Here is a 13,663-nt window from a genome sequence, read left to right on the forward strand (position 1 = left end):
TCGTAAGAAATACTTGCCCCATTTTTGTGCAGCAATAAACAATTATATACAACATTGGCTCTGTGTTATATTTTATTCGGGCGTTAAGGCAGTGTGTATTTAGGTTTCGGACACCACAGCAATAATGTATTTTTTGATGCTGCAGTTGTAAACTGAAGTTGTATGGCATATTGTTCGAAATCTCTTAAAAATAGGAATGTTTTAAAAAGAGCTTTTTATATGTTCTTTCATAGAACTTTTAAGAGTGGTTTTTGACAATATAAAGTGGACTAGTAGACCTGAAATATTAACTCTGTAATTTCAAATATCATTCACTTGATAACTTAAGTTGAACTGTTTTATTTAACAGATATTGAGAGAAGCGTGTTTTAGTTTGGTATTTAGCTTCTGTAAGTATTGTATTAAAGACTGAATATCATAAAAAATCGCAGATAGCCGTTCTTTATAAAGTTCCATGAAAATTAGAATAATCGGATTACAAGCCAACTAGGATATTACGTATACGTTAAAAAAAAAAATTCTGCTCCAAAATATATTTGTGACATTATTTTCAGGTGGATGATCATATGCACAAGGAGATGTTAACAACAGTACGACAGTACATGAATAATACACCAATAACAGAAGCTTGGGACCTGGTACACAAAAAGGTAAGTTTTTTTATAGCGCTACCTGTCCACATAATCGTATGGTTTGAATCTCGCTCAAAGCTACACGAGTGCTATCTGAGCTAATAGTCCCTAATTTAGCAGTGTAAGACGAGAGTGAAAGCAGCTAGTCATCACCACCCACCGCCAACTTTTTGGTTACTCTTTTACCGAAGAATAGTGGGATTGACCGCAACACTATAATGCCCCCACGGCTGAAATGGCGAGCATGTTTGGTGTGATGGGGATTCGAACCCGCGACCCCCAGCTTACGAGTTGAGTGCCTCAACCACCTGGTCCTGACACAATCGAATTGTCATCGTAAATCGTAAAAGTCTGTATATACTTCAGTGCGCGTGTTACATATATATAAACACACACACACACAATAAAAGTATCCGTCCCCAGTGACGGGAAGATTATTCGGTCAATTTAAATTATTTCATCGACTTTATAAAGGTTAATTGTGTTTTAACGCTTGGTTCCATTCTGTTCCAAAGCTCTCTTCACCGTGAAAAGTAATTGTTGAGCATTTAATTCATGCTAAGAACCACTAAACAGTAAAGTCTAAATCTACGTTTTTATTCCGTAAGTTACGTCCCACTTTAAAACGTGAATGATCATCTGGTTAATTAAATGTAGAATATCCTGCTCGTGTAACATAACTTGCTTCAATGTATATTCATGTCTGTGCTACCAGCATTTCAAAAGCGAATGTTGAGCTTTGCCTGCGTGCACAGCTTTTCTCACGGGAGTCACAAGAATGTTTGGATAGACATCACGTTTCGGAATGTAGATAAGGTTTTATATTTATAATCATAAATTTGACATTAATAATAACAAAACCTCAATTATTATTATTTTTAATGGCATTGTGTTTCAATTACGTGTTTGTTTGGAAAATTATCCCGACTTGGAAATGTTAAATGAACGGTATAATATTACATGAAACTATTTGTATTTGACCGTAGTACATTTATTCGTGATTATAATACACGAATATATGTTAGAAATTAAAAAGACATCAATCATTGTAAATAGCACGCTATTGTTTCAGATCATATGCATATGACCTAAAAGAATAATATGCTGTGTATGAACTTTCGATTAAATCTCTCCACCTTCTACGTGCACTTCCGCATTCAAAGAATTCCATTTCAAGAGTAAATAAACCCCAAATTAAGAGTAACACATTTTATTTCTTGCATTTCAAGCTCATATGCTGTATTGTAGCCTAGAGAATGCATATTTATTGTAATTCATGGCATTTAAAAGTTTTTACACATGTCGCCACAGTACGAATTTAATGTTATGTGACGTAATTGTTAGTATGTACTGAATGGCTAACAAACAACACACTATTGCATACTGGCTCTAGTGGTTTAGTGAGGGACCTGGATTATTCGGCCCTCTTTTTCCGGGAGGTAATATAGATAATAACCAAACGTAATTCAACGATTAATATTACCAGTTTAATATCCTCTTCCCAAGGGTTTATTTAAAACAATTAGAACGCATTATTTCAACATTCGAGGAAATATATACCTTCGGCTGTAATCTCGAATTTTCCTTCAAGAATATATAACCATTTTAACTGTACTAAAATATTTTGAAACGCACTACCGTATACTGGAGCGAGTGGTTAAATTAAGTGACCCCTCGAGGAGACCTTTATAGTTAATTGTAATTAACATATTAATTCTGATTGCATATCCGTTTATTTGTGTATGTAATGGATCAGGAGTGGTTTCAAATTAAAATGTACAGTAAAACATTGATTGTAAGGAAGTAAACATCGATAAAAATATTTAATGTGTTGTTGTTTTTAAAGTTTAAATGCTGTGGAATGAAACAATATGAAGGAAGCTCGCGACCGCCATACAGAATCTGGGTGGATGTGAACCCCAACTTCAAGATCACAGGTCCACAAGTTCCTTCTAGCTGCTGTAAATCAGAAAAGGTGGTTCCGTTGTGTCAAAAGATCCCAACTAAGGAAACCACGTGGACGAAAGTAAGACCAACAGTTGATAACTAATTGTAACTCTCGCTTAAACAAAACTAAATCCTAAATTTCCACACCATACTACGTAGTTACTACTGTTTAAACACGTCCATAAATTTAAACATTATTTTATCTTATGCACTAAGACAGAGGTGCCCCCATGTGTATTAAATATTTACCAAATATTATAAATGCGAATCGAAAAACTTGTTTACCTTTCCAGTTTTCTTTTCTTTTTAATATACTATTAATAAGTGATTTGTACAAAGAAAGTAAATCGCAAAGTAATTATATTGAATCAGCCTGTATGTTTAAGCCTACTTTTTTGTCGGTCGTTTGATAATAGTATGACAAAATTAAAAATTTTCAAACTAATATTTTCGTAAGCATTCGTCACGTGCTTTAATAAACTTCGAAACGTGTCTGTTTGAAGTTCTCCGAAAAACTAAACACTTAGACCTTGTTTTACATTAAAGTTTTTTTTGTTTTGTTTTTTTTCATCTATCAGTCACTTATTTGTACAGAGTTCTGATAAAGTGGCGCAATCGTCGTAAATCTGTCCAAAAGTAGTTTTAATAGTAACGTGATAATCTCGGCAAACTTACCTAATGGCGTTTGACGGCAATGGTACGTGAACGTGATTTAGAAAATTGTAATCAAATTAGAAACTTACAAGGTTAATGGTTCGACATGGGGAATCTAATACTGCATATCAGTGTTTCGAGCCCATAAGCTTACTGACAAAATGCGTTCGGATATCTAAATGGTATTAATTATGATTTTTAATATTCACGTTCGATATTCGGCGAGAAAGTTTCCAACCTAATTTGTCAGATAACGAACGAGAGTTCGGAGATCCCCCCCCTTTTTTTTTATCTCGCAGTATTTACGTATCGTGTATAATGAGAATATACTGTACATTGTGTATTAATTAATCACGTGTTTTTTTATTTTTGTTATATAGGAATGCTACGATGAAGTAAAAGAATTTGTAAAGAAACATGCTATTATCATTGGTGGAATAGGGATTGGAATCGCTTGTATTCTGGTAAGTAATTATGTTCGAAATTATACAGCTCAAAATTGTATATAGTTAAGCACAAAGGGCTGTCTTTGTTGCTCTGTCTACTGGAAATATCGAAACCCGAATTTTAGCGTTGTAAGCCCACAGACTTAACGGTGGACAACCGTATATAGCCAAGGTATATCAATTATTATATTAATGAACAAGCATAGCGATTTTGTAGATTTCATCTTTTCCAGTGTTACACAGTGGAATTTGTCTAAGGCTACAAAATATATCTCTGTCATCCTACTGTGGGGTATCTGTCTTGCTTTTTTATTATTATGCAAGGTTTGGAAAAATACATTAATTTCTTAGGTCAATATCCTTCTGAAAAGCTCGTGGAAGTCATTTCCAGTTCTTCAAAAGCAAGAAGATAGAATATTGCTTACCATGCTCGGATGCAATGTTTGACGTCAAGACGTTTGTTAAACTGAATGCTCAAAAATGTATTTGTATTTTCCCAGTAACTACTACTCGCCTTCAAAATTGGGAGCTCTGCTCAGGCTACGCTGCAAATCCGAGGGTTTTTTACGCTCAGAATCTGGTTTAGATACCAGCAGTTAGCACGGCCCACATAGTGTAGGTTTATGCTTGACAATAAATAAGGATGGTTAGATGTCACTCCAAATTCTTTTTACGGGTGCCCGTTCTAAATAAGACCATTTGGAGGATCATTGGTTGCATTCTGGTATCGATATACCAGATATATCTATATACGTTAACTGTTGGAAACGAGATGGTTTCGAAACATTGCTCCTGATTTAATACATCGGATTTTGTATATATATAAATCCCAATTATAATTAGAGGCGCCTCCTCGCGACATTTTCAGAATGATACATTCATCTTCAGAATGTTACTCAAAGGGATAAAAATACTCAGAGTTGCAACAGTTGATCGCGATTGCATAAATTACAATATATTCTTCTATTATTGGAAATTCTTTTTTCGTAAATTATTTCACAAGTTGAAGGAATAAAGAAATAAAGACCCTAATTATTCCATATTTGTTTACGATTTTAAACATTGGAAATTACGAACGTTTCTTACTAAAGGGGTGTTTGTATAATAACATGTAGAAATTTCAACTGTCTTAGTCTAATCTGTTTCCCGTTTTGTTATTTTTTCAGATTGTGGGCATGGCTTTCGCCTGTGTTCTTTTCTGGATGATAGGAAGATAAACAGTTTAGCGTTCAATTCAAGTTACAACAGCAACATCTGGGTGTTTAGCCATAAAATTAAATTGATTTGTTTTAATTTTGGATTCAAAGAAACTATCTCTTAGTCAGATCGAGAATTGCAAAGAAAGTGCCTCTATCCAATCTGTTAAAAATTCACACTAAGTTATAACTGTTGCTTCAGTGATAAACTGTGTAAATTTGATTACTGTTTTATTTCAAATATGTTAACTCTAACATTTAGCACGGTTTTGTAGAAATTTCTACTTCACCAAGAAATATTCGCCGTTAATTCCACTTTAGTGTCATAAGTGAAACTAAAGGTTTTCATATCTTATTGGACTTTATACGTGTGAAATAATTTGGATTTATGGCGTAAGTATCTTAAATTTCGAGACAAAAAGAAAGAAAATGAACGATTTAAGTTGTTTGAAATTGTTTGCAACAAAAAAAAAAGCTTTCAGGTTGTTTTTAAATTCCGAGATTCGATTTTTTTTCCTGAATTTTCTTATTGCATCTCGTGGCTATTATTTTGCTAATTTTAACTTTTAGGTTAAATTTAAAATAAATTAATGCTCGATCAGTAACATACATTTATTTAGTATTATCGAGCATTAAAGCTAGTAACTGAAAGGAGATTTTAAAATTAGATTTCAGTTAGAACCTTGTTATGCGTGATTCTTCACACCACCTAAAAATACATTAAGAACTTTAGAAAGGGAATTTTGAAAATATGGCACGGCTATTTCTAACAAAAAATATATAGAGAGAATTAAGACAGTCATTAAAATGTTTTACGATTTCATAAATTGTTATATTTAATTATGAATAACACATTAAAACCTCATAACCTGGGAGACAACGCCATCTTTTATTTCTTATCCTTTTTCGGATTAACCTTCACGACATCAAAACTAGTTTAATTTAAACCCCTCTCATGATATGTGTGCGCATGCGCACGTAAACGATATTTTCGTAGTGTTGTTTTAATGCATTACACACTTGTTCATTTCATCTGGTACATGACTACCGCGAACAGCGTATATTATAGAAATACAGTTAATTTCAAAGTCCACTAATCGATTCCCTTGTTTATAAAAGCGAAATTGTGTTCAATAAGGATAGTTATACATTTATAATTAAAAACCTTAAGCAGGGGGTTCTACTTGACGGACACTTGCGAATTTCGCAAGGCATTTTCATACAGTTAAATCTTCAGGTTTTCATCAAGAAACAAACACTGAGCCATATTTTTTTAGAAAATGCACTATTTGACCTCTTTTGCCTGTTTCATACTGCGTAGTATTTTTAACTTTGTGATACCAACAACAACACAAACTTTTGTCGATATTAGAATAGTCTAGTTGCAAGTTCGTTTTCTGAACACTAGATATATTTTTCAGTATTGCATCCGTTTGTTGGCTAAAGCGTTTTAGATGCTATAACTGAATACTAGTAAGGGAAACGGTATAGCTAGATTATGGTCCTAGCATCTAATAATACTGTGCATGCTACGTTGTAAATTCTGTATCGTGTAGTGTAGGGCATTTTATTAGTGTGAATAAACGATTTTAAACAAGTGGTCATTTTGTCTGTTGTATCGGTTTGGAAATTTCAACTGTTAATTATTAAATGCTTAATTATATTTGGGACAACCTAGCAGGGCGAAATATTTTGTGTACAAGCACTAGATTATTTCTTTGCGATATTACAAAAACATTACCCGCGCTTTAAGCGGTGGATGCGTTATAAGAGTGACAGTCCATACCTTAGCGTGGATGGAAGAAGGGTAGTGGCGACTGGCTACTTTCCATCTGGTCAGTAGTTCAAAATTAATAAAGGATGGCTTGTAGCTATATGGTAAATGCAGAATCGATGATACAGGGAATGTTAAGATTACAGTTTCTGGAAATAATAATTGGAATACTGCACGAGCACCTCAAGCCGATATTACAAATACAGTGGAAGGTACACGACATGTTAAATTCTGGAACAGTTATTTATATTTGGTGCATGGTTAGATTTAGGCTAATGCAGATAGTTGCTTTTGAACCTGAATGAATGTATTATCAATGCCTAGGACAAATGCTAACTCGTGCATTTCAGGTCTTCATGTTTAGAAGAAAAAACTAACAAAAATGCTACAGTATTCTGCAGACAATTCCACTGGTAAAGAGAGTAGCCCCATAGGTGGTAGTGGGTGGTGATAACTAGTGCAGAGAGCCCTGGTGTAGTTTTGCACAAAACTGAAACCAAACTAATGTACCGTATTTACTTTGTCACATATTCGTGCATGAAAAGTGACTGGTTCAGAAAGAATAGTTTTTGGAATTTGTTGAAGTATGCAACAAAATAAATATGGTACGCAAGTTTGGTTTCAATTTTGTGTAAAACTACACGAAGACTCTCTGCACTAGTCATCACCACACACTGCCACCTCTTTCACCAGTGGGATGGTTTGTCATGTTATAATACCCCTAAGGCTGAAAGGGTGAGCATGTTTGGTGGGATGTGAATCCATGACCCACTGAATGAATTGAACACTCAAACCACCTGCCCATGGCAGGCATAGTGCAAGGATACGTAGGACAGAGAGAAAAAAGGACAGTATATTGATTTAACAGAAATTGAAAACAAAATGGCGATTTTGAAAATACCAATCTTGTGTTGTTTCAGGTATATAAATAAGATGTACTTTATCATATTTTTCTTTTATGTAGTTTTTATTGACTTATGCAACATTTTCAAAATATTCCAGCAAGATTTTGTCTGCTTTTAATGAACCTCCTATCCATATTTGTGGCACATGCAAGTTATTTCAGTTTTGATTCAGAATTACTAATAGATAATTCATTTTAACTGTTTTATTAATTTCTGTATAGAAACAGAAAAACAACTTTTCTTTAATATTATCATCACAAACAAGTAATTTGAACACAAAAATTACCTTAATAAAACACTTTACATCGTATGTTGTTGTAAAAGCCACTGGGATACGAAAGAAAGATGTAACTATACATGCATCGTATAATAGGGTTCCTTATGGAAGTGCAAACAATATTTGTTACACAATGAATTATAATTGTTTAACATTTTAAATTAAAAACTTTCTTCATAAAATGTGGAATTGTTAGATCCATGTCACAAACAAATTCGTTGTTTAAACCTATGCTAAGAAAAGACACTTTTTTTTAAACATATTAATTTAAAGAGCAGGTTGTGGTTATATCTCCAAATTCATGTGTCCTTGTTCTGAAAGAACCACTCCTACTTGGATTTCGACAAATATCTGTTTTCTATTAAAGCTGAAAACGTTATTATACTGAACACAGCTGGAGCCGAGTAAATAGGCTGCTAATTCTCAATAAATTACCAAAATTATGAGACATCAAATTTTTCAATTTCTAAGAACTTGAAGGATAAGCTAAAACATTGGGGTTGATTATTGTTTTGAAGTAAATAAATATCTTTAACAAAATACATGTAATAATAATAATAAAATTATGAGTTTCTCTCCTGATTCTGTTAAATTTAACAGCAATGTTCAAGTGCTAATCCCAATCCCCCCCCCCTTTTAAGTGTACAGACAACTAAATTTATGTTAATTACCTAACAATTACCTACAGGTTGATAAATCTTCTGTCGTAAAGTCTGAAAACTTGCAAATATATGTAATATTAACATTAACTATAATTGTTATAACTGTTCTGTATATTGTTCATTAATAATTTGAAAAAACAAAATATATAAACCATTTACTATCTATCTTATATAAACAACCCTTATCTAATGAACCATCTCTTAATACTGAACTTTGTTGCATAGTTAAGAAAATTATATTTACAAACTTAATATTATGCAGTTTTGTATTTTTTTTGTTTTAAGGAAGTTTAGAATTTTCCTCCTAAAAACATGAGCCTTAGATACCAACAAAGTAATTATGAATAAGCAATTGGGAACCTTTGTTACTTTCTTTACTGTAGAGTGTGTAGCCATTTTAACAACCAAATCATAAATGTTAATATTGATTAGAGTCTTGTTTAACTCTGTTTCTTACACTATCATTTCAATCATGCTGGCTGTTAAAATAGTTTCAGTTGCCAGGTACAAATTTAACAAGAAATCTGTTTTATAAAAAGCTACAATGGAAGGACAACCCTTAAAGTCAAGCTTTGATATTAAAAACAATGACTAAAACCATAACACAAGAACTTAAATAATTTTGACATAAAATTCTCTGCACTCTAAGAGCAACACTTTTGTTGTAAATGTACCTCCGTTAAAACAATTTCAACGTCTGAACAGAAAGAATTAAGGTAACAATCACATCTTACACAGTTGTTAATATGAAGTATTGACTATCACACACTGATACAAGATTTGTCTGGATGTAAATGCCACTGTCTTATGTTACAAGCTGTTTTATTCCATGACATACAACCTCTTGCTTATGACAAACTTAGCAGTACTTTGTGTTGATAATATAGTTTTTACAATAATGATAATTTCAATAATTGCTTCCTCTCAATGTTGTATGATGAGTGCTTGAATGATTTTGCCATGACAATTTTACCGACACTGTTCACTGGTTCTTTAGAGAAGGAAAGGTGGGGACATGAAAACCCACAGTAAACTTTGTTCTTCTGATACCTAATGTGATATTTTGAGTATAAATCCACTTGTTTGAGAATGTCAGATGATCCACATGTGGTAAACTAAAGAACTTTCAAATGTAAGCACCAATATCCCACTGTGCTGGATGATTTAAAAAAGAACCACACTTCATAAAAAAAAAGTGCCGTTACCTTTTTAACTTGCGCCTCTCAACAGTGAACTGTTTACCATACCTCTTTGACAAATCTTTGACAAACTCTTGTTTCAAAATCTTCAAACACCTGCAAAAACAGTGGAAATTAATAAAATGCAGTGTCATGTCACATTAATTCAATATATACAGAGGACTGATTAAACTAAAACAATTTTGTGTACGTGTTGTCGCCAGTTGTGTGCTCTAACAACCATGCATCAGGTAGCATAGTCTTCAATGCAAATGGTTCTAGCATAAGGTTTGTTATGTAAAATGCCCACCACATCTCTCTGCAAACGTTCCATAATGTATCTAGTGTATGAGGAAGACAATTTTCTAGGACCCATTTTAACAGTCTGAATTAACAAAATGGAAAATGGTATGTCTTCGCATGAATTGGAATGAATACCAGTTTTATTGTCCACCTGCTTTAGGCATATGATCGTTAGAACTGGAAGTTTTAGCTTACTACTCACAGTTAGGGTATAATTTGATGTAGGTGTCCATCTGGATAATCCTAGCCTCCCAAGTTAATCCATATTCATTTATTTCCCAGGTCTATTAAGTACAAAAAACACTTGTTTTGTGAATTCTTAAGTTCCAACCTGAACACATCTTTGTGTTCTGAGAATATGAGTATATTTTAGTGGAAAGGACTGTGATAAACTTTTATTGACATCACACTCCCTAAAAAATGAAGTACATTAAATGTAATTCTGATACATTTGTTCCATCGTGACTTTATTGGGGCTGTGGTTATCAAGTTACTTATTACTGATTAGTATAATGAATTGTTTAAAGATAACATATTCAAATACTGTATATGTAATTCAATATTAGTGTAATTTTTTTAATTTTATTTTTTAAGTTATGAACTAAGTTCTTTATAACATACATGAGATTTTCAATTGGATATTTTCATAGCAAGTCAAATTAACAACTAATTTTTCACTTAATGCACAAACAACATTAGTTGGATAACGTTTTAAACAATTAATGTTTTTTTGTTTAAAAAAAAACTGTCAAAACTGAATATCAGATCCCATTGTAAAAACACAAGCTTTAAGAATGCTACAACAATATCAGTCAAAGCATTTTTTGATTAACTTTTGGTATTGTTAGTTAATTATGATTTTTAGCTTATATTTTAAAGTAAAAAGGAAGGTTTTCTGCTTACTTCCGATACTGAGAACTTGACCTAAACTTTGCAATATCAAAACTTGGTGCATGAGGCATATGAACAATGAAAGCATTAGGAAGTACAATGAACTCGTACCTGAAAGACAGAGTATACAAATCACAGATGAAAATTATGAACCTTCCTTTTATTTCTGTCATTATAATTTGTGTGATTAAAGAAATACAACATCAGTCTCAAACAAATGCATGTTTTGTATAGATATTTAAAGTCCCTGATTGACAGAAGTTCATATTAACTGTTAGCATTTGATTTAAAACTAATTCAAATAATTTGATTCTGTTTCACCTAGCTTACAGATTCAGGAGTGAAATTCTGCCAGTAGAATTCAACTGTACTGAGTACCAGTTGTTGTTGTTTTGAGTGAAATTCTGCCAGTAGAATTCAACTGTACTGAGTAGCAGTTGTTGTTGTTTTAAGACACTACTCATACCAGAACTTTAAACAACTTTTTGGTTTTTATGTTTACATACAAATTTTAATTTTGTTTTTTAAAAAAAAGATCCACTTCACCCAGCTCAGTAATTATGTTTATTTTGAAAATTTCACCCCTGTCTGTATCAAATATTGAACTTATCTGTAACATTTTATAACTCTAGTAACAAATATATTATTACATGTACTAAAAATAAAAATCACAAGAAAGTTATGTTTATTAGATTCTCCAAGAACAATGTACCAATATTTATTAAATTAACCTCACTGTTAATTTCCCACATAGGAAATAAAAAATCACTTAAGTTTAACTAATGTTATCAGAAGAGACTTTGATGTGAGCAGAAAATCTACTGCATATTACTACCAGCATCAAATTATTTTTGTTTATAGTTGAGTACAAACCAACACAATGGACTATCTGTGGTCTGCCAACTTGTCAACTAAATATATAAAACTAAAAACTGAGTTAAATTACCATATTGAGAAATACTTTGGAATTATTTAAAATTTAAAAAGTCTCATGTGCAATAACTAGCATGTTACTTTTATTCCAAGCCAATACCAGAAATTATGTAATTTTATAGCATTACCAATTAAAGAACCTTTTAACCTTATGTTACAGAGTGAGAATACAGATTCAATTAGCCAGTTTATCAGACTTTTATCAATAAAGTTGGCATCAAACTGTAGCTCATAATTCAAATTTTAATACAAGTTCTCACTTATGTTTCATGTGATACATTTTCTCTTTACCTGTATATTACTTTCAAAGTCAAGAGCTTATGTTCTTGCAGGTCATTCCCAAGCTAAAATGAAAATTTATTACCTCTATTCTTCTTGTATACTATAAACTTAAACTATCAGTTATTCTCTCCATAATTTGCTACTGGATTATTTATAATGAATAAGAATTTTTTTTTTAAATTGCCACTTTTCTTATGATTATTTGCATCTGTTTCATGATTTGCTATCACCCAGGTCACCTCAACCAGATAAAGAAATTATTTTGATGCACATATAGCTCAATTAGAAAGCTGATTAAATTATAATAGTTTTAACACATTATTGCATGTTAATATCTCATCTTCCAAACTGCATATCTGAAATAAATAAAAATTCAGTAAGGCACTAATGACACCCCTACCAAATCAGTAAGACTTAAAAATCATGAAGTACAAGACCCATAGTAAGTATTAAATTTCTTGTGTTATATTTTTTAATTTCTATTTATTTGTTATGAAAATAACTAAAATGTAAAAGCAGAGATTTATTACATTAGATAAGAAAAACTAAATGAAAAAAACAAAAGAAACTCAATAGTATGAGCATGTTGCAATTTGTTTGAGTGCTGGTAACCTGATGTTGTGCACACATTGTCATACAGGTTATGCAAATGAAAGTTAAGAAATTAAAAATACTTTTTCATTTTAACATGAAAATAACCTTGTACTCACAGAAAAATTTTAATAAAAATAAATAGTTAAAAAAAATCCAATTTTTGGTGTATTTAATAAAAACCAGTCACACCTGTAAAGATATACCAATTACATTCAAAGTTATAGTACTTTAGTTACAAGTAAAATTCACTTCTCTTGGTAGAATTGTTGATAAATTTTGCAGTTATATTTATAAAAAATAACTAGATGGTCTTGACAAGAGAAACTGATATTCACAACCTGCCAACATTTCAGAAAAGTAAACTAATTTTGAACATCCTCAGCATGCCAAATTAAACATGAAAATGTTAAACCTTACATACACTGCTGGCCAAAATCTTGAGGCCAAAGAACAAATAAAAAATATGCATTTTTTATTGTTAGACTCAACCACTTATTTGAGTAGAGCTTTGAAAGATGAAAATAAAAATAAAACTTTTCTAGCATTTAATAGGGAAAATGTGAACACTATGAAATTAGCCTAAATACTAGCTGGTCAAAAGTTTAAGACCATACCAAAAAGAAGTCCTAAACAGGGTAGGAAATGCCCAATAAGAGGTCTCAGTAGTGAGTTGCATGACCGTAATTGTGAATAACTGCAAAAAATCACGTTGGCATGGTCAATATAAGTGTTTGCAGAAGGCTGTCTGGAATGTTATTCCAAGTGGTGAAAATGGCTTCATGAAAATCATGCACTGTTTGGAATTGATGTCCATTCCTAAAGACTTTCCTTGCCATCCACCCCCAAACATTTTCAATTGAGTTCAGTATGGGCAAACAAGCTGGATGGTCCAAAAGAATCATATTATTTCCCATAAAAAAGTCCTTTGCCCTGCAGGCATTGTGGAATGCAGCATTGTCCTGCTGAAGGATCCAGTCATTTCCACACAA

At 32.2% G+C, this 13,663-nt stretch overlaps 2 protein-coding genes across 8 annotated transcripts in view; one reads left to right on the plus strand and one right to left on the minus strand.

Moving 5' to 3' along the window:
- The window catches only part of LOC143247391 (CD151 antigen-like), a 48,686-nt gene extending 42,214 nt beyond the window's left edge, over positions 1 to 6,472 (plus strand). The window contains exons 5-8 of the mRNA XM_076495390.1: positions 555 to 650; positions 2,479 to 2,658; positions 3,614 to 3,697; positions 4,846 to 6,472. Of these exons, the coding sequence (XP_076351505.1) occupies positions 555 to 650; positions 2,479 to 2,658; positions 3,614 to 3,697; positions 4,846 to 4,896 (411 nt within the window). The 3' untranslated portion in view covers positions 4,897 to 6,472. The remainder of the gene's footprint in view (positions 1 to 554; positions 651 to 2,478; positions 2,659 to 3,613; positions 3,698 to 4,845) is intronic.
- Positions 6,473 to 7,597: 1,125 nt separating this feature from the next.
- LOC143247390 (xylosyl- and glucuronyltransferase LARGE1-like) overlaps positions 7,598 to 13,663 on the minus strand; it is a 61,944-nt gene continuing 55,878 nt past the window's right edge. For 6 of the 7 annotated variants that reach the window (XR_013026539.1, XM_076495387.1, XM_076495388.1 and 3 more), the window contains 2 exons: positions 10,878 to 10,976; positions 7,598 to 9,788 (listed from right to left, as the gene is read on the minus strand). Coding sequence is in view for 6 of the 7 variants with exons in the window: in XM_076495387.1 (XP_076351502.1) it covers positions 9,695 to 9,788; positions 10,878 to 10,976 (193 nt within the window). In the remaining variant the exon portion in view is untranslated. The remainder of the gene's footprint in view (positions 9,789 to 10,877; positions 10,977 to 13,663) is intronic. The other variant, XM_076495389.1, reaches the window with a different exon arrangement.

This window comes from Tachypleus tridentatus, chromosome 3, assembly GCF_004210375.1.
Source record: "Tachypleus tridentatus isolate NWPU-2018 chromosome 3, ASM421037v1, whole genome shotgun sequence".
Taxonomy (NCBI): Eukaryota; Metazoa; Arthropoda; class Merostomata; order Xiphosura; family Limulidae; genus Tachypleus; species Tachypleus tridentatus.